We start from the raw sequence: 22,726 nt of genomic DNA on the forward strand, positions 1-22,726 counted from the left end.
ATTCAGGTTTTTCCATTGCGCGGGGCCGCCGGGCAATACAAATTTAGGCTAAACGCGGAATTAAGAATAGGCGTTTCTAGTACATACAGCGTCTGACTCTACCTGAGGACCTAGCCTAAGTCCCATGGGCTCCAAGAATGGCTCTCCATACACAAATGAACAAATACAATGAAGGGTCGCCATTGCTCTCCATACACAAATGAACAAATACAATGGAGAGTCCGACTGCCATGCAAATGAGCCAAGTGTCCTCTCAAGGTATGCTCTGTGACCATACTTTTAAAGATAATTTCTTAAGTACGTGTCACCATGCTATCAAATACTCTTGATGGCTAATCAACCACACGGTGATGAGTCGTAGTGTTCCTCTCTTACCGCGAAGATATTGGGCCAATCCAGGGCCCATGAGCAAATAATCTTGGTATAATATTGGCATACAAATGGATGCCAATGAATTACCAACAGAAAACAATATTGGTTAGACATTGTCCCAGTACTGATCTCGATATTGAGCCATGAGTGGCCCAATATTGGCCAATTTAAATATTGCCAATATTGGGCCAATCCAAAGGCCCATGGGCAAAACATCTTGGTACAATATTGTATCTAATAATGGGCCAATAACATTTTAATATTGGACCAATCCCGGCCCAAGATTGTAATGCTGTCTGGGTAAATGCCAATAACTTTGTTTAGGATGGACAAAGGGTGTAGATTATACAAATTTGACAAAATTAACAGAAACCACATCAATATCAGGAATTCAGCAATATATCATTTGTGTTTAAATTCATTATAAAGGACCTGTAACACTGCATGTTCTCTTTTGTAGTTAATTATTTAAGTGTACATGCAACGAAGTTATGTGTAGACACAAAATTTGCTAAATTGTTTTGAGGAAATTCGAAAGAATTGCTAGAGTAGAACTAGCCCCGTTCCACAAACCGCGACGCCTCTCGAAAAGCGAGCGGAGCGAGCACCGAGCGTTGCGAGGGAACTAGTATTTCCACTGTTCATTTTATTACCCCTCAGAACAGCAGGATTTACACTCCCCACCAAGCAATTTGTCAATCACTTATCACATACCCAAATTTGCAAATTGGGACCACCCTTCTGAAGAAAATGATAGCCCCCTTAACGCGGCTGTGTACTCTAGACATGGTTTCTTTCGCAAAATTGAGTTTTTTTGATAAGTTTGTACTTTGTTATGTTTTTATAAATACAAGGAATGAAAATCCAGATTTGTAAACTCCAACTGCAATATTTTAAGGATTTTATTTCACTATTCCAATCGTATTTGAAATTGAAAAGGAAAGAAAATCTTTGTTGTACCAGCAGGGTACACGCGCGCAACCGCGCATCGCGTTGCGTATCGCGCAATTTGTTAACGCACAAATACGCTACGCATACGCAACGCTTATCTACATGCGCGGCGCATCTTATGGAAGCACCACGGAAGCACTGATTTCACAAAAACCTAGCGGTCAAATGGCTCCGTTTTAGCTGATAAAATGTGGGTTTTTCAAGTTCTTTCCCCGATTTAAATATCAAGTTATGAATGGATTTCGCTCAAACTTCTCAAGGGGCTGTGGATTTACCCGATGTTCACGTTATATAAGGTAGAAAAACGAAAACTGCCGCATTCTCCTGTAAGATTCGATGAAAGTGCATAATGTGACCACTTTAAACTTCAACGGCCATTATTTCAATGTTCATTTTCTCGGTAAAATGACGATTTAGGTACACGATAACTCAATAAATACAGCATCTATAGGTAAGCAAATATGATCATCGTAAAAAGTATGATCGACTCAAGAAACGGTTTTCTCATTTTTTTATATTTTGGTCTATGTATGATTTTAGGCATCATTTTGTGCAAATAGGCGTTTGTGAATTTTAAAAGTTCAATTTGATGCCTTATATGGTCAATATCTCAAAAAATAAGGCCAATATCAAAAAATAAAAAACCGTTTTTGGAATGGAGCCTCAAGATTGAGCTAAAAACAAAATAAAATATTTTGGAAAGAGTGTTTTTTGTTATGATGTACCTAACAAATATTGCCAAAAACTCACTTTTTGTGATTTTCTTCATAATTGTTGTTTTTACCCCAAATCTGTATTTATAATAAGATTTATTGATGTCTTGCCGTCATAAAAATGTATACTTTTATATATCTTGCGCGAATAATTACAAAGTTATTGCACTTTTACTACATGCATATCTGAGAGTACACAGCCACCTTAACATGCTTAAGGCTAACAATAATTAATGAAAGTGGTAATGTCTACACAAACAGGCCTGTACATGACAGGATGTTTTTGCAAGGAAGAAGTGCAGAATTTTCTACTTCATATACTTCATCTAAGAATGTACCTTTGTTGGATATTTTGAACAGCTCAAGTTAGCATGAAAAGTGGTCCCTTTGTGAAATCTTCTTTTTACTTGGGACCTTCTTTAATAATTTTACTCTGAAAAGAGGACTTATTTGTCGATGTAGGGCGTCGCACCACGACCCCCATACCACCCCTTTTGGTGGATTTGGGCCCCCGCCCTACACAGGCTAACCCCTCTAGCAAAAATCTCAGCTATGCTATTGAATTGAGATGAAATGAGATGAGATGAGATGAAATGAGATGAGATGAGATGAGATGAAATGAGATGAGATGAAATGAAATGAGATGAGATGAAATGAGATGAGATGAAACGAGATGAAATGAGATGAGAGGAGATGAAATGAGATGAGAGGAGATGCGATGAAATGAGATGAAATGAGATGAGACGAAATGATATGAGATGAGATGAAACGAGATGAAATGAGATGAGATGAAATGAGATCAGATGAAATAAGATGAGATGAAATGAGATGAAATGAGATGAGATGAGATGAGATGAAATGAGATGAAATGAGATGAGATGAAATGAGATGAAACGAGATGAAATGAGATGAAATGAGATGAGATGAAATGAGATGAAATGAGATGAAATGAAATGAGTGAAGTGAATTATGAAAGTAAAGTTACATGAAGTAAAATGAGATGAAACGAGATGAAATGAGATGAGATGAAATAAGATGAGATGAGATGAAATGAGATGAGATGAGATGAAATGAGATGAAACGAGATGAAATGAGATGAGATGAAATAAGATGAGATGAGATGAAATGAGATGAGATGAGATGAAATAAGATGAGATGAGATGAAATGAGATGAAATAAGATGAAATGAGATGAGATAAAATAAGATGAGATGAGATGAAATGAAATGAGATGAAATGAGATGAGATGAGATGAAACGAGATGAAATGAGATGAGATGAGATGAAATGAGATGAGATGAGATGAAATGAGATGAGATGAAATGAGATGAAACGAAATGAGATGAAATGAGATGAGATGAGATGAAACGAGATGAAATGAGATGAGATGAAATGAGATGAGATGAAATGAGATGAAATAAGATGAGATGAGATGAAATGAGATGAGATGAGATGAAATGAGATGAAATGAGATGAGATGAAATGAGATGAGATGAAATGAGATGAAATAAGATGAGATGAGATGAGATGAAGCGAGATAAAATGAGATGAGATGAAATGAGATGAAATGAGATGAGATGCGATGAAATGAGATGAGATGAAATGAGATGAAACGAAATGAGATGAAATGAGATGAGATGAGATGAAATGAGATGAAATGAGATGAGATGAAATGAGATGAAATGAGATGAAATAAGATGAGATGAGATGAAATGAGATGAGATGAGATGAAATGAGATGAGATGAAATGAAATGAGATGAGATGAAATGAGATGAGATGAAATGAGATGAGATGAAATGAGATGAGATGAGATGAAGCGAGATGAAATGAGATGAGATGAAATGAGATGAGATGAGATGAAATGAAATGAGTGAAGTGAATTATGAAAGTAAAGTAAAGTTACATGAAGTAAAATGAAATGAAATGAAATGAAATGACATATGAAAAGGTTTGACAACAAAAACGATTCTCTTAGCCTATAAATCCATCTACGCAGTTTCCACCTCGATACACCCGAATACACACCCTTTCCAAGCACAGCGAGTCTAGTCTCTACGCAGTCTGTGTTTATACTACACGGTTGAGTGCATAGCATCATAAGAACTGTGTGAGATCTAGCTTCATTTAAATGAGCAATTCTCTTTAAATTGCAAATATTGTGCAAAAATTACTATTTTCGCCTGTTTTGTAATACGGTTGTAAATTCAATGAATTATGACTTTGCTAAAGAGCGCTTACAAATTGATATGAAATGAAATGAAATGAAATGAAATGAAATGAAATGAAATGAAATGAAATGAAATGAAGTGAAGCATGCGAACAGGGGACATGTCCCCTCCACATTTTAATGGGGGACACAATATCAAATGCCCACCCCCCCACCCCCCACGTTTCGGCAAATACTTCCTTGCTCTAGTAGGCTTACTGTTAATACAGGCAATATTCAGTCGGTATTATACCTTGATTTTTGGCTAAAATAGTATGAAATTGTAAATTTTTTCGCGCTCCGCGCGCACTTCATACATTCAATTCAATTCACATTGAGGGGCTAAAATAGTATAACAAGTTTTGTGTGAACAATACGTGCAATTGTCCCTGGAAGTAGAAGGATTGAAGATGTGAACATGGTGAACAAGACCCAGATACACGTTATAAGAAGCCGACTAAAATATTAAATCAGCAGGGACTAAAATTAATAATCCTTCTTATTATAGCTCTTTCTTTGACTCCACCCCCCCAACTCAAAGGGAACAAATCTTGGTCTTGGTTTTATTTAAATATGTGCACATTCACCTTAATTTGGGTATAATATAGTGTAAAAATGCGAATTTTTGGGCGCTTCGCGCAATGAACCCAATGAACATCAACTGTCCCGGTTCACGGGCAACTTTTACTTCAAATATAGTATGAAACTGAATTTTTTGCTCGCTGTGCGCACATATATCCCAGCAAAATCGCGCCGGAATAAAAATCACTGGGTAATTCCCCCCCCCCTCCACAAAAAGTCCAGATACGCCACTAGAAATAAACTGCAAACTGCATGCTTCAATAATAATTGGGCCTTCGTATTGAACATTTTTAAATTTTTTCCAATCAGGGGCGTATAGCCTGCGGGTGGACAGGGTGGACGAAGTCCATGGTCCCCGAGGGATCAGGGGCCCGAGCAAAAGCGAGTGTGTTTAGGAATAGTATAGGGCTGATAAAGGAGATACCGGTATTAGGTCAATTCCAAAGCAAGCTCACCCAAATTGTCAAAATTTAACAATCATGTCAAGTATGTGATTTTGGTCTCATATTGTAGCTAAAAGACTTTATTTTCTGGAAACGTAGGTTTTTTTCTGAGGAAATGGTGTTCATTGTTAGAAAACGTCCTGACTTGTATAAATTTGCATATTCTTGACTGGTAAAAGCAGCAAAACTAAAAACACAGCAAATGCTCTGTACTGTAAAATGTTGGAAACAAATTATGCATGTGAGTATATTAGTAACTCAAAATATATACACCAGAAATTTTCATATTTTATAACGTCTATCTTCGTCAGCATTGATTGAGTACTAATTTTAAGATTAAAAGCATCATTCCGCAACCCAAAAGTATCATTTATTAGCACTGCAATTTTAAATAAGGTTGATTTTCATTGAAACTAGAATGCAAAGCAAATTTATTCATCTTTATCCAATGAAATAAAAGATGTAACGATCAATTAATGTTGCATCATTCCGCAACGTTGCGGAATGATGCATAATTCATATGTACCAGTTTGAAAACAAATATGTGACCAGCTCCAACAAAACCCGGAACAAGTCGCCAGGCATGTTTTTGAGTTATTGGTCTTTAAAGATGACATTCCCATAAAAATATTTTAAAAAAATTGAATTCTTAATTTCATAGTATTTGACCTTGGGACTAAGTGGACTTTCAAAACACTTGAAGTACTTATTAAAAAGAGGTTTATTTAATCAATAATTTACAGTTGAACTATGATAATCCCTATTCAATCCTGTGTAAGGCAAGATACTAATTAGCCCATTACCTAGAATAACAATTTGGGAAAAATATGAAGGTATCATTTACAAAATTATCCATATCTTAGGCTTGATTTTTGATTGCCAAATCCAAGGATACTCACATATTTAGACTTTCGCCATCTTGGCTGATGTCTTCTTCAGAATGACCACTGGTGATCCACTTTTCCCGCGGGATTGACCGCTGCTTCCGGTGATTTTCGCATCCCTAGGTTGCTGAGTTCTTATGAGTGGATCGTATACGTGATCAAGAGAGTAACTACCGATGTCCCGGTTGACTGTTTTATCCCCCCGCCTTCTGATCCAAATTGCTTCTCTGATGAGTCTTGTTTGCTGGTTTCCATCTTTCTCGAGTAGTTTAGGCTCTTCCCAGTTGATGACATGATTTTCAATGGCAATGTGGTCAGTTATCGCCGATTTGTTAAGTTCAGTTGTTGACACAGATCTATTCTTTCTTATGTATTTTCTGTCAGCGACTTTTTCAGCGTCTTTCTGATGTTCTTTGAGTCTCACTCCAAACGGACGACCCGTCTCGCCAATGTAGGACTTGTCACAACCTTTGCACCCAATTTCATACACAACTCCACTGGTCTTGGTGGTATCAACTTTATCCTTAGGGTGTACAAGTAACATAGGGATGCGAAAATCGCCGGAAGCAGCGGTCAATCCCGCGGGAAAAGTGGATCACCAGTGGTCATTCTGAAGAAGCCATCAGCCAAGATGGCGAAAGTCTAAATATGTGAGTATCCTTGGATTTGGCAATCAAAAATCAAGCCTAATTTAAACTTTCAATCCTACAAATGCATCTATTTCATATCCATATCTTGAAAAGTATTGATGCTATGTATGTAATTTTGGTATAATTTTAAAAATTATTGTCCCGTGCTTACATTTTTATTCAAATCATCAAATGTCAAAAATGCGACGTGTTCATGGTTTTGTCAGAACGGGTCACATATGAAGAGCTTTGTTTCAAAACCCCTTACATCCACTTGCCCATTTTTGAGAACTCATAAAAAAATCATCAAAAAAATCACTGATATATGGGGGTTTGCAACAAAAGCAGTTCTTGTCGGGATGCTTAGGTAGGATGAGCATCCCGCCAAAAAATGCTTTTGTTGAAAAACACCTTATATCAGTGATTATTTTCTGATGATTTTTTGATGTGTTCTCAAAATTGGGCAAGTGGATGTAAGGGGTTTTGAAACAAAGCTCTTCATATATAAAATGTTAGGTTAAAACATTCTAAAATGCATTACACAGAACTATCTTTACAGTAATTGATGTTTCAACCATTGTAAGTGACATTTCCCCCGCAAAACCCTTTGCATCATTCCGCAACGAAAGTAAAGTAAAGTAAAGTAAAGTAAAGTAAAGTAAAGTGAAGTGAAGTGAAGTGAAGTAAAGTAAAGTAAAGTAAAGTAAAGACATGACATGCAGTGAAATGAAATGAAATGAATGGAAGTGAAGTGTAATCAAAGCAAAGCAAAGGAAGTGATGAAATGGAATAAAATGAAATAAATTGAAATGAAATGAAATGAAATGAAGTGCCGTGAAATGAAGTGACGTGACGTGAAATGAAATGAAATGAAATGAAGTGAAGTGAAGTGACGTAACGCGACGTAACGTGAAGTGAAAGATGTGAAGTGAAATGAAGTGAAGTGAAGTGAAGTGAAGTGAAATCAAATCAAAGCAAAGGACGTGGACAGTAAAATAAAACTTTGATGAACTGTTTAATTTCTTTTGATATATGCATTGTAAAGACCGCTGCTTTGTCATCGTTAGATGCAGTCTTTATATTCTATCCATCGTTAGATGATGCATCGTTAGATGTAGCCTTTATAGTTTCTCCATCGTTAGATAGTGCATCGCCAGTATCCAGTAAAATAGTTCCCTGTGTGTTAAGGGAACTTTTGGTTTATAGGCGCAACTGGCTTTCGAAGTAGTTGTTTGGGAGGCTCGGTCGGGTAATTACTGCGAGCGAAAAAGTTGACCATCATAAATCAATAAATTAGTTGACTGATTCCGATGAATTTTCTCAAAACATTGCATGAATATATTATGCGTTCTTTCTGAATGACTGACAAGAGGTCTAAAATTGGTGTGAGGCGTTTCTTTATTTCAGTGTCTGGGGATAATGCAGTTTAATTTGCTCGTCAAATAAAACATAAAATCATCCCTGCGACTGAAATTGTCTTCCGCAGTGAAGTCACGTGATGGTTTCGCGGGCAGGCCCCATCGCTAGTTTGTCGCTAAGGACACATTCTATGTCAGTTCAGCATACAGAACGGACGTAATTTTTTTTATCCCACCACCACTCCCTTTATGTCAGGGTTGATCTGATTAAAATTGATTAAAATAGTTGACAGGGCGTCATAAAAAAATGAGTATCGCAAGGGTAAGGCCAAAATTTCATTGATATAGCTCTTTCACTTCTGGGTGATTTCTAAAACTTTTGATACCCCCTCGTACACATGTAGTAGAGAGACTGTTATGTATACTAAAAATCAAAAACATTTTGTGTTTTTTTAAATTATTGCAGCAAGAAAACTGCTGTTACAGTTGGGTGAAAAATTCTGTTCATCATATTTTAAATATTTTAAAAAGTTGTAATAATAGTACGAGATTGATGTTGGAAATTACGAAGTAAGATTTTTGGTGTAACAGCATCTAAACATCAAACATGTGGGGTTATAGTTGCAAAACTATATGGTATGTAAAACAACATGTGCTATTTTGCCACTGAAATACACAGAAATACACAATGGCCAGAATCGCGTAATGTTTCTGCAAAAACATTTTATTACTCCAGTCAAAACTCAATTAAAACACCACAGCTACCAATAAACATACCATAAATACACCAAACCTTGCATGTGACTTTATCGAAAAACTTTTTGGAGAACGATACTTTAATGCCAAGACCCCTTAAGTTACAAAAATAACTGTAATAAGGTCAGGACAGATTTTGTAATTATAAGTAACAGATTAAGTATATATATATAGTTAAGGGGTACTACACCCCTGCCCAATTTTGTGCCTATTTTTGCATTTTTCTAAAAAAATTATAGCGCATTGGTGGCAAGTAAGATATGTATGTTATAGGGGCAAGGACTACAACTACTGCACTGGAAATTTTATTTCAGCACAGACAACAGTTGTGGAGTTACAGTCAAAAATGAGGGAAAATCAATATTTGATAAATAAATCAATAACTACTTGCCTTGAGTAGTTGTAGTTAGTCTTTGCCCCTATAATATACATATCTTACCTGTCACCAATGCGCTATCATCTTTGAGAAAAATGCAAAAATAGGCACAAGTCAAGTCAAGTCAAGTAAAACTTTATTAATCCACAAGGGGAAATTACACTCATGAGTGCTACATACAAAACACATTATTACTACAAAATATCATATCATATCAAAAACACATTGAAAAAGATGAAGCTCTGTCAATTACATGTTACTAAGAACGGCGCCCGAGTGTAGTTAGAGTTATGAAGTCTAATAGCTTGTGGAACGAAGGAGGAAAGATACCGGCTTGTCAAGGCAAAGGACAAGCGCATCCGACCAGATCTGGGAATCAGCTGACATGAGAAACGATCGTGGAGTGGATGACCAGAGTCATCCATCACATCAGTCAGCTTCTTACTCAACAGATCAGCATAAACAGCTTCGAGGTCCCGCCTTGACACACCTATGATCCTTCCAGCTTCATTCACAATTCTATCAATTTTGTCCCTATCCCCTTTTGCAACATTCCCTCCCCAACATAATAAACAATATCTCCAGACACTTTCAATAACGGAATCATAAAACAGAGCAATTATTTTTACATCAACATTAAAGTAGTTCAGTTTTCTGAGACAATACATTCTGGAGTTCAGTTTTTTGATAAGTAATCTACATGTGCATGCCAATTGAGTTTGTCATCAATCATAGTGCCAAGATATTTATACGAGGACACACGCTCCACATTAATACTACCCTTCACCACTATAGGGCTTGGAGTTGTACTCCTAAAATCAATAATCATTTCCTTAGTTTTGGAAACGTTTAATTCCAGGTAATTGGCATCACAGTATTTTACAAAATCATCAAGCTGTTGATGGTAGACAGAATCATCATCATTTGTAATTAAAGCAATCATAGCAGTATCGTCAGCAAAATTGGCCAGGGGTGTAGTACCCCCTTAAAGGTATAGTAAGATGAGTTTTCATTGCTCACTGGTACATTTAACTGAAAATCCTGAAATGTGGCATATCAAATTCAAAACTTTTTTTTTTATATTAGGGACTTGATGAGACAAAACATATCTTGAACGATACATTGAAGGAGTATTATGTGATCCTAGCCTCCTATTTTATTTTATTTTTTAGTAGATATCCACGAAAAAAAGCTTATTTTCGGATTTCAGTTGATTCCGATTTTGCGAGTTGCATGATTATGTGTATTGCACTGCTCCATAGGGCACTGTGTGTAATTTCGTTCTGGTACACCAGAACGTAATTCAAATTTTACCATATTTCTGCTAAACGAATTAATCTGCAAGAAAGTTTTTGTACAAACACATATGAAATGTCATCAGCATGGCTCTTGCTTCCCAATAAATTGCTTAGCAACTTCACGAACCGCTGTTTCAAAGGTCTCATACCTATCAGAGATGGCATCATCCATGCTCAAGACCTGGAATCTGTTTGATAGCTCCAGCTGAAATTCCTCCTTTGTATCAGGATCTTGCAACTTCTTCCAGTTGAATTTTGGTGTCTTACAAGGTTTTCCTTTGCTTGTTCGCAGACTGGCAGCTAGACGGACGCTCACAATACGATAATCGGAGTCCACTTCTATTGAGTTGTATGCTCGACAGTTGCGGAGAGAATCCACCCACTTGCTGTTTATTAGAATATGATCTAACTGTGCATGGGTTGATCCAGCTGGATGGGTGCAAATCCAAAGACGGTTCCTGGGTTGGAGGAATCTCATCTGGGCGGTCTGAGATTGTACTCCTGACAAGTGTTGACGCTCACCATTGTCATTGGTTGAATCATGGTAGCAGTATGGACCAATGACCCAAGGATGGGGAAAGATGACTATCTGTTCCTATTCTGGCATTAAAATCGCCGAGGATGAGATGGATGTTGTGCCTTTTCATACCATCCAGGTGGTCAGATAGAGATAAATAGAATTCCTCCTTGTCAGAAGATGTTGAGCAATCAGTGGGTGCATATACAACAGTGATGCTAAGCTGATGGGTACCATGGAATGTTACAAATAGTATCCTCTCGGAAACAGCCTTAACACACTTAAGACATCTGTGAATGTTCTTGGACATGACCAGACCCACTCTTCCGTGCCTTTGCTTGGTAGCAGAACTGAATATTAGAACCCAGTTCCTATCGTCTGACCAAAGTTCATCAGTTGAGACGATGTTCTTGAATTCCGGCAATGTCAATACCTGCATCAGTACAGCCAATGAATAGCTGATGGATTTTCCCTTGTTGATTAACAGTACGGACATTATAAGTAGATATTACAAGAGGTTTGAAGGTAGACAGGCGACAATATTCAGGGCCAACAGTTCGTGATGGTGTGCCGAGTTCCCGCTGGTCCGTTATGGAGTCAACAGTAGACTGCCGCTCATCTACCCTCGGTATTTTTGAAGATTTGCTTGTAGTTTTCGTAATCGTAGAGTTTGCTGGGAATTACTTTAGTGCAGTCCCAACAGCTTTACGGGTGACCAGCCCTGTTCAGCTTATTTTCTGGACACACAGCAGCCGAGATCTACCAATATGCAGTAGTTCGCCCATGATCTGGAATATGTTGGCCAGTGTTGGAAGGTTGACCAATGATGACATGTTCAACACCAGCCTAATGACCGTTGAGAAGTAAATCTCCCTCTTCCGCTCTTTGGCCCATGATGAAAAATCGGAGCCATTGAGATAGGCTACTACAATATGAAGAAAATCACTACCGTCCTTGACCCCTTAGAATACTCAAGAAAATGAATATGGAGCTTGATGTTCATGGCAAGAGACCTTGGAACTAAACTAGCCCTACCAGAAAAGCGGCACCCGATCTTACCGCATTGTTCTCCAGCAGTATAAGGACAAAGTCCGGACGGAACATAACTCACAAGTGCTCTTGGAAGACCTGGTATTAAACCTAAACTAACGAATGCCATGAACACCAAGATATGAGTAACTATATAGATGGAGAAAGAACGGAGCAATATCTCATCATGATTGTGTCGCCCGGGTTGTGTCGCTAGCTGTACTGTCTACATCGTTACAGTAGCAAAAACAAATGGACAAGACATTTGAACATACTGGCCGTTGAACCTAAAGCTGGCATGTTTAGCAACTGAGCTAGGGAGGCAGAGGGCGCTCAATCCCTCACTCTGGTAAAATACCAGCCCGCACCTGACTAGACTATCTACACATAACCAATTTCCTTCTACGAGAGGTGTAAACTTTATACTCTAATTTCTTGTTAAGAAAAGTGACTCTTGTATTCACGGTTGTTTGATGTATATAGAATTGACTTCATTATTATACAAATATATACTGCCATGAGATGTTCTGGTTAAAACTATGGGCACGAGGTGAGATCAATAGTACCTATATTTTGCCCTTCAAAAAATCGAATAGGCTAAAATCGGGCTAACCAATTACAGCAGCGGGAAATCACGCTCTGGCAGTTTCGCGTGCGTGAACTGTTCCGTCGCATCGAATGCGCGCACGCGGAAGGCATGGTCAAAAGTACTATTTACGGCTTGGAGGTACTATTTACGGCTCATCCGGGACATTGAAAATACTATTTACGGCTTTGAGGTACTATTTACGGATAGGAGTACTGACGGTAGAACTATTTTTGGTCATGTGATCCACTTTTAACCAATCAATGAACAACAATATATTAATGAAGTATATAATAACTAAATGCAAACTATAGATGGCGCTATTTATCCTAAATCATATTTATTTATTTGCAAGGGGTAGGTGATTAATACTGTCATTAAAACAGGTGGAATAGGTTAAACAAGCAACAAGGAAATTTTACAAACATATTTCATCAAACAATAAAAGGAATTATCTGTATTAAAAGCTTGAAAGACTAATTTCCAGAATTAAATAGCGCCACCAATTTTGTCATTAATAGATACATTTTATATCCGAAAAAACTATAAAAATGCTATAAAAGTGAATAATTTTGTAAAAGAGGGGAAATCAAAGTTGAGAATGACTCAAAAGCATCTGTACACATTAGCATGATATCACATTTAGCTGTTTAAGCCTAAAATTTGGTTGTACATCCCATCAAACAGCCGCGTATTAGAGATACAAGAGCTAAAAAAGGTTCAACACCACATCAAGTTTCACTCATGTTAAATTGTCGATATTTTTTATGTTTTTATCGATCACAGAATTTTACTTGTAAATATGATACTCTTGTTTAATTTTGCAATACACAGCGATATTTTGGCATTTAGTATTTTTAAGGATACTATGGATGCGCAATAGCCCCTCTCGTGATCTTACCAAGATCGACAATGTTCGTGCTGTGTGGTGGCTGGCGCTCAAGCAGCCATTAACTCTCTCTACGCGGGTGTCGACTGCAGACAACAAATTTAAAAAAAATTTCAAATACTTCAAATATTTCAGAATTGTAATTTTTCATTACCATATTTGGAATCAGCATAAAAAATGCATTAAAATGAGTACAAACAAGCCTAGTATTGGTTCAGTGGTTCTTTAGATAGCTCTTGATAATTTGAGAAAATATCTCAAAACTTAGGACTTTTTATGTTGAAGCCTATGGCTAGCACGCAGAGCATTAACTACTTTTTGAGTTGTTATGCCAGCTCAGGCTGCTCAAGAAAGTGAAGGAAAAATCATGTTTTGAACCAAGCAGCTTTGAAGATATAAAAAATCGTCTTATGAGATAGAGAAAACTAACATGAACGTAAATTTTTAAAAATGAAAAGGAGGATCGGAATAACTAGCACGTGCACAGCGACTAAAGCTATGGCAAAATACGTTTACAATATTCAATTTCCACCAATTTCTATACAAGGAACAGGCAACATCTCGGAATTGGGTGAGACTTTTTTTTTAAAGCAGAAACATTTAGCCCATTTTAACACCATTATTTACTGACAGAAAATGACCCAAAACAATAATTATACATGGAATTTGCATTATGAGATCTATTTATTTACCGGATCGTCGCATATTCTCCATTATATTATATGCAAAGAACTGTTAAAATGGTTCACTATGATAATAATACATTTTGTTAGGGTTATCACTGCCATAATTCCTGTACTTCTTCTAGCTCGCCTACCCACAGTCTGTTCCTCATAGCGGTTATTATTTTATCCCTCGTTCCACTTCGTCCATTTATGTGGCGCCATTTTAGTAACACATTTCGACACAACGTTGATGGGTCTGTGCTGTTTGCTTGCCTTTCTGCTGCTTTTATATCACGATTTTTCAAATTAAGATCACTGTATAAATTTTGAAGGTCTTCAAGTGTTCCTATAATCGTAGCGATGTTACCAGCATCTTTTTCTGTCATTTGTTTCTGCCCTGTATAGAGAAGAAAAAAGAATCATGTTTGAGAATCTTCATTAGTATACGATATGACATAACGATATGGTAACATTTAACAAAGTTCTCACGATTGTGGAGGTTGGTGGCCTGCGACCAGCATCAACTGGTCCTCAATGCCAATTGAACTTGGGTTTGATTGTAGCGGGAAACTGGGTCATATGACCGGAAGTAGCAAATGATGTTGACCTTCGCCGGTTAGATGAATGGATGAGCGAGTCATATATGGGTGGCAGTTGGTGGCGTCCCTTGTCTCTGTTTAGATTACTCCCCTTACGGTTGATTTAGATGGCTCCCTTGACGTCTCTGCGGAACCTCTGTGGAACTCCCGGTCCAAAATTTGGACCCCTTCTCAGGGGGGTGGAGCCAGTAGCATGTTATTGACTGGGGACGATGACGTTTTCTCATGTTCAATGAGACTCGTCCTATTAAGTGAGCGGTCACTCTTCCAGATGTAAGATGAAGTACAGTCACCACAGGGGATGTGGTACACCACACCACATTTGTCCAATTTATCTGCCTTATCCTTTGGATTGACTAGCATGGTCTGATGGTGTTTGTCGGTTCGATGTGGGTGATAACACCGTTGGAGCGTAATAACCGCTGAATGGACTCCGAGAGTCCCGGAATGTAAGGGATGGAGACACTCCCCTTAGGTTCATTTGGTTGTTTCTTGGACTGCGGTTTAGATTCACGTTTCTTTTTGGCAATAACTCAGCTCCAATCCTCATAGAGACGAGAGACCAGGGATCTGCGAACCTTGTCAAGTTCTTGTTTACACTCTTCCTCCTTGGTTACAATGGAATTAGCGCGGTCACATACGGTACGAATTACTCCGCCTTTATGCTGAAGTGGATGGTTGGACGCGAAACCCAGATTCTGGTCCGCATGTTTTGGTTTACGGTACACTTTGAAGCTCAAATTTCCAACATCATCTCGCGACACTGATACATCGAGCATGGGTAAGCAGCCTATCGACTCTTCGTCCAAGTTAAACTTGATAGCGGGATGCTAGTTATTGATGTGCTCAGTAAACTCGTCGATCAAGTTCTTGTCAATGAGAACCATGGTATCATTTACGAAACAAACCCAAAATTTAGGGGGCTGTGAAACGAATCGAGGGCCTTCAGTTCGAAATCCCCCATAAAAAGGTCAGGGCTGTCAACTCTCACGCATTGGCCGTGAGTCTCACGCATTGGGTCACTTTCTCACGGTCTCACGCCAAGGTAGTAAAATCTCACGCCCAGGTAATACATCTCACGCAAAAAGCTGAAAAATGAGTAAAATCTCACGCATCGTCATGAATAATTTCTTGTTCCGCTTTTCACAGTCTCGAGCGCCGTGGCTCAAATAATCATCGGTCGAAATGAACATTTGAGTCGGCAAATCCCGGTACGCTTCTGTCTCACGCCAAGCAATTCCAACAAGTTGACAGCCCTGAAAAGGTTGGCTAAGATCGGGGATCCCGGGAAGTACGTGGTTGTTAGCGAGTACTCGAGCAAGCTCATGATCTGATCAACATTGAGTTCAGTGCGTTCATGAAGAGTGATGTCATTTTTCAGGCGAGTGCCAATAATGCAAAGCGACCTACTTACAGGCGTGCAAGTAAACAAAGCAGTTACATCGTAACTTACGAGAATCTCCTCATTGGTAAGTTGAACATGTTGCAATGTCTTGACCAAATTCTTACTGTTCTTCAAATGGTGCGGCGACCGTCAAACCAGCGGGCCAATAATGTCCACAGTAAATTTAGTATTCTCGTAAGAGATGGCTCCTCTACATGCAACAGTAGGGCGCAAAAACATCGTGGTATTGTGTTCATTTGGGAGACCGTAGAATTTGGGTGTCACCTGGCTATAGTTGGATACAGTTTCTTGTATTTTTAAATACAACCTGTTTAAAGTCACTGATGGCTCCACTCTCTTTTAACGGTTGAAGAGTTTTAATAAGCTTGCTCTTATATTTACTAGTAGGGTTGGATATCAACTTCTTGTATGTCTTATCATCGCTAAGCAGGGCTTCTGCTTTGGTTTTGTAGTCCTTGGTATTCATAACTACAGTCGCTCTTCCTTTGTCCGTGGGACAATCATGATCTCATAATATGACATAATTGATAATTATTGATTACCCATATTGTTATGTTACTAGTTTACCAGTTGAAAATTGACATCGAAAATGATTGGAAACATCGGACATATTGGAACTTACATTCTGCATGCATCTGCCCTCCAGGAGTAGGAATTTGACTCCCATAATAAGGAGGCGGTTGACCGTAACCTTGAGGAGGATTGTAGCCAGGATATCCTGTTCCTTGGGGTTGCTGATGCCCATCGCCAGAGGGATTGTGCTGCTGATAGTCAGGAGGGTGTTGTCCAGCAGGAGGATTTTGTCCATATCCATATTGCGTGTTAGGTGGGGCTCCATATCCTGTTTGTGGTGCTGTATGATTCAAAGATGAATGGAAATAATTTTAATTGAAAGGATGACACTAAACATTTATTAAAAATCAAAACCAATTTTCCATCGGCTTAAGGGCTGGGGTATGAACGTTTGGACAGTATTTATTTTGGGACATTAGAGCACATCAGACATATCGAATTGCATTCTGAATACGAAGAATGTCCTTCTGATATCAAATAATTTTAATTTTTGAAATTCGCAATTTAATACACATTTTATGGCAAATCATTAAAAATTGATATTTTGATATTTAACAGTACTCGAAGTAAACTTTACAAATCTGATGATTTATACTTAAAGTGTATGTAGGTGGGATGAAAAGCCGACGATCAATTGAAAATTTTGACCTTTCGTATTGGAGATATGGATTTTTTCCCCAAAAAAAACAAAAAAAATAGGTCTTTTTGGGAAAAAATCCATATCTTCAATATGAAAGGTCAAAATTTTCAATTGACCGTCGGCTTTTTCCTCCCAGCTACATACACTTTAAAATATATCATTAGATTTATATAATTTACTTCGAGGACTGTTATATATCAAAAATTTGAAAAATATCAAATTTTTATAATTTGTCATAAAATTTGTATTATATTGTGATTTTCAAAAATGAAAATTATTTGATATCAGAAAAGACATGCTTCGTATTCAGAATGCAATTCGATAGGTCTGAGGTGCTCCCATGTCCCACAAAAAATACTGTCGAAACGCAATAAACGCTCATTCTAGATCCCTTAAGGTATGGGCAATTGAATAACTGAATAGAAATGTGTAAAATGTTAGATATCGAGGTTCCGAGATACTCTGGACATCCAACTGATCAATGTTCTGGTTTCTGATCCAATAAATTGCACTTACTGTGTACGTTTCGATGTTGTCAATGAAGACTGCTACTGATAATTGGCCATCCAATCACCTGTTGATTTACTGGTGATTGACTTGATTGACTTTTTCCTGTTGGATTTTTTGATAGAATTCTTGACACATGATACAGCAATTCATCAATAATGTGAGAAAGTTGATATTGACCTTCATCTTCAACTTTCGCACATTTTTGATGAATCACAACCTTATAAGTGCAATTTGTTGGATCAGAACCTTTTGATTGACTTTATTCTACCGATCCTGATGAATTTGTTCAACCGTGATCAATATGTTATATGTAATAAAATGGTCATAATCCATACAGACATAAACAAATGCCCATGACTTCTTAATTTAAAGAGGTTCAAGACATTTCGATTAACACAATTTGTTTGAAATCTACTTACTTTGCTGTGGATATCCAGCATATGTATTGCCACCAGGTGCAGGTGCGTAGCCACCAGGGGTATTCTGGGGAGGAGCATGAGCAGGGTCACTTAATTGCCCATATCCGGGTGCAGGACTAGGTTGTCCATATCCGGGAGTAGGACCAGGTTGTCGTGGTCCTTGGTTACGACCCGGCTGCCCTGAAGCTGGGTTAGGACCGGGCTGCCATGATCCGGGTGTTGGACCAGGCTGCCCTGATCCGGGTGTAGGACCAGGCTGCCCTGATTCAGGGTTAGGACCAGGCTGCCCTGAACCTGGGTTAGGACCAGGTTGCCATGATCCGGATGTAGGACCAGGCTGCCCTGATCCGGGTATAGGACCAGGCTGCCCTGATCCGGGGTTAGGACCAGGCTGCCATGATCCGGGTGTTGGACCAGGCTGCCCTGATCCGGGCTTAGGACCGGGCTGCCATGATCCGGGTGTTGGACCAGGCTGCCCTGATCCGGGTGTAGGACCGGGCTGCCATGATCTAGGTGTTGGACCAGGCTGCCCTGATCCGGGTGTAGGACCGGGCTGCCATGATCTAGGTGTTGGACCAGGCTGCCCTGATCCGGGTGTAGGACCAGGCTTCCCTGATCCAGGGTTAGGACCAGGCTGCCATGATCCGGATGTAGGACCAGGCTGCCCTGATCCGGGTGTAGGACCAGGCTGCCCTGATCCGGGGTTAGGACCAGGCTGCCATGATCCGGGTGTTGGACCAGGTTGTGGTCCTAGTCCGGGGTTAGGACCAGACTGCCCTGACCCGGCGGCGGTGTTTGGAGGTTGCCCGGCTCCAGTAATCGATGGTGCTGAAAGAATATGATAATTTTCTGCATGTAAATATTGTAAGAATAATTGACACAAACCCACAGTTTACATTATAATTATACACGGTTTATGATTCGTTGAACTAACGTGCAACGTGAATGTCGCGAAAGTCTTTTACAATGTTTTATAACTTCATTCTTGACTGTAATACAACTTGAGCTAAAAGAAGAATGGCAACCTTTGTTTGTAACGTAATTTCATCCTGAACTGCATTTTTGTTTAGATTGTTGTTGTATATTAATACCAAATAAAACTGGTAGCTACTGGTCGCAAAGTAGTTGTATGACATTCATTTGAGAGAATAGACACTTATTCTGCTAACCTGGAGTTGCTTGTTGCTGCATTGCAGGTTGAGATCCTTGTCCTAAAGTAAAAATAAATTACAAAATCACAGGAAAGGTTTAAATCACATTTATCCACTAGGATCCGTATCACCTCATCCGCAACGTCTTCAGTTTTGTTATTGCACTAAGAGTTTTGCGATTCCACGATTAGTTGCCAAATCAACACAAACCTAGACTAACCACTAATAGAACTGATGACATCTACTGCACAAGGTCTCCCAGGCAAAGAACACGAAGAAAAGTAACTTTAGTCATTTCGAAGTATTACACTGCATACTTTCACTTTGGTTTACAGCTTCATACTTATTTATACGGCAGTTTATTAGTTTATTAGTGCATGAGCATCCCGAGTTACATAGAATACATTATTATTTTCGTTCAGGTCTTTGATTTCAAATAAAGTTATTCAAAATCAGTGAACCCATAATATGCGCTATACGGGTGAAAGAGTCAACGACAAGCAAATACCAGTCACAGCCACGCTACCGATAAGGAAACTCCACACAAATTAATATAAACCCAAAATAAATGATCATGGTTATCGATACCAATTGTATGCGCCAATGATTAAAGGTGGGTAACACTGAAATGTAACCATTGATAAAATTTTCCTGTTTAAAACAATTGTAACACTAGATGGCATAGCTGTTTTTGAGCAAACACGAATATCTATGCCGGTGACTTCCATCCGTGACCACCTTCCCCTGACCAAAAACGAAATAGAAGCCCTTGAAATAAGCTTTCATTTTTTGATAATTATACATTTCATGCTCATAACACTTTAAATTAAAAAAACAGCCCAAATCTAAACGTTGGTGACCAATATGCGGAAGCCCATGTTGTATGCTTATATTTGATATGTATCTCTTATTATTAGCACCTAAAATAAAAAAAAAGCCGCTAATTGGGCGCCAAATCTAAAAATTGGTGAACACTATGTTATGAGCTTTCACTAATATAAGTATCATCCTTATAGCACCCTAAATTTAAAAAAAAGCGCCTGATTGGGCGCCAAATCCAAACGTTGGTGACCACCATGTGAGATTGAGTGCTTATTGGTTAAGATGACTCTTGTGGGCATACTAAAGATTCAGTGCTTATTGGTTAGGATGACTCGTGTGGGCATACTTGAGATTCAGTGCTTATTGGTTAGGATGACTCGTGTGGGCATACTTGAGATTCAGTGCTTATTGGTTAGGATGACTCGTGTGGGCATACTTGAGATTTAGTGCTTATTGGTTAGGATGACTCGTATGGGCATACTTGAGATTCAGTGCTTATTGGTTAGGATGACTCGTGTGGGTATACTAGAGACTCAGTGCTTATTGGTTGGGATGACTCGTGTGGGCATACTTGAGACTCAGTGCTTATTGGTTAGGATGACTCGTGTGGGCATACTTGAGATTCAGTGCTTATTGGTTAGGATGACTCGTGTGGGCATACTTGAGATTCAGTGCTTATTGGTTAGGATGACTCGTGTGGGCATACTTGAGATTCAGTGCTTATTGGTTAGGATGACTCGTGTGGGCATACTTGAGATTCAGTGCTTATTGGTTAGGATGACTCGTGTGGGCATACTAGAGACTCAGTGCTTACTGGTTAGGATGACTCGTGTGGGCATACTTGAGACTCAGTGCTTATTGGTTAGGATGACTCGTGTGGGCATACTTGAGATTCAGTGCTTATTGGTTAGGATAACTCGTGTGGGCATACTTGAGATTCAGTGCTTATTGGTTAGGATGACTCGTGTGGGCATACTTGAGATTCAGTGCTTATTGGTTAGGATGACTCGTGTGGGCATACTTGAGATTCAGTGCTTATTGGTTAGGATGACTCCTGTGGGCATACTAGAGACTCAGTGCTTACTGGTTAGGATGACTCGTGTGGGCATACTTGAGACTCAGTGCTTATTGGTTAGGATGACTCGTGTGGGCATACTTGAGATTCAGTGCTTATTGGTTAGGATAACTCGTGTGGGCATACTTGAGATTCAGTGCTTATTGGTTAGGATGACTCGTATGGGCATACTTGAGATTCAGTGCTTATTGGTTAGGATGACTCGTGTGGGTATACTAGAGACTCAGTGCTTATTGGTTGGGATGACTCGTGTGGGCATACTTGAGATTCAGTGCTTATTGGTTAGGATAACTCGTGTGGGCATACTTGAGATTCAGTGCTTATTGGTTAGGATGACTCGTGTGGGCATACTTGAGATTCAGTGCTTGTTGGTTAGGATGACTCGTGTGGGCATACTTGAGATTCAGTGCTTATTGGTTAGGATGACTCGTGTGGGCATACTAGAGACTCAGTGCTTATTGGATAGGATGACTCGTGTGGGCATACTTGAAATTCAGTGCTTATTGGTTAGGATGACTCGTGTGAGCATACTTGAGATTCAGTGCTTATTGGTTAGGATGACATATCCGTTTTCTTTTTACAGACATAAATCTCAAATAAGTTGCACAGTATCTCGGCCGTAAAGAGTTAACCAATCTTCCAATCATCTTTATTATTAAACCATGGCCCAAAACCTTGAACATTAAATATGGCATCTGCCTCCCATATCTTGCCTTCTATTTTGGAAACAGACAGATTTTCAGGCCTGTTTCTTTATTGATCAGAATCTGCTGTGTTAGGGAACAAACCAAAAGATCGATGACGTCCTATAAACGTAACTAGTTTCGTTTCTCAGCCGACCCCTCCCTCCCTGCTTGAAACGTAATAATGAAATGTTGAAAATATTGACATGATAATAATAATAACACATACTTCAGACCGATGTTTTTGTACAAACGTAATCGAGTATTTTTACCCCCTCCCCCCTAAACGAAATTTTATAGGACGTCATCGATTTTTTGGTTCGTTCCCTTATTTACTTAGATATTGCATGTTGATATCGCAACAAACTAATCAAAACACCTGTTACAGGTCTCTTAAGTTACAAAGTATTGTCATTTATTTTGCAGCTATGGTGTTTTTTAACGGGGGGGGCAGATAATATATTATTGAGGTAAATTGTATGTTTTCTTTCCCTTACATGAAATATTCTACATGCGACAGGCACCACCGCGGTTCGCGCCTATGACCATCTCAATTTGCAGTATGGTCGGATCTTCAAGGCACGTCTCGGAGGTTT

General features: G+C 38.9%; 1 protein-coding gene and 1 pseudogene across 1 annotated transcript; one reads left to right on the top strand and one right to left on the bottom strand.

The window, feature by feature from the left end:
* Positions 1–267: 267 nt before the first annotated feature.
* LOC140163343 (small nucleolar RNA U3) lies at positions 268–365 on the top strand (annotated as a pseudogene).
* Positions 366–13,232: 12,867 nt separating this feature from the next.
* LOC140163289 (uncharacterized) lies at positions 13,233–18,959 on the bottom strand. Its single transcript, XM_072186687.1, has 4 exons — positions 18,949–18,959; positions 18,400–18,908; positions 16,880–17,110; positions 13,233–14,650 (listed from the first exon to the last, which is right to left on the bottom strand). Exons 1-4 carry the CDS (start codon positions 18,957–18,959, stop codon positions 14,367–14,369), a joined length of 1,035 nt encoding a protein of 344 aa, XP_072042788.1. The 3' UTR covers positions 13,233–14,366.
* Positions 18,960–22,726: the final 3,767 nt, after the last annotated feature.

Source organism: Amphiura filiformis, chromosome 10 (assembly GCF_039555335.1).
Source record: "Amphiura filiformis chromosome 10, Afil_fr2py, whole genome shotgun sequence".
Taxonomy (NCBI): Eukaryota; Metazoa; Echinodermata; class Ophiuroidea; order Amphilepidida; family Amphiuridae; genus Amphiura; species Amphiura filiformis.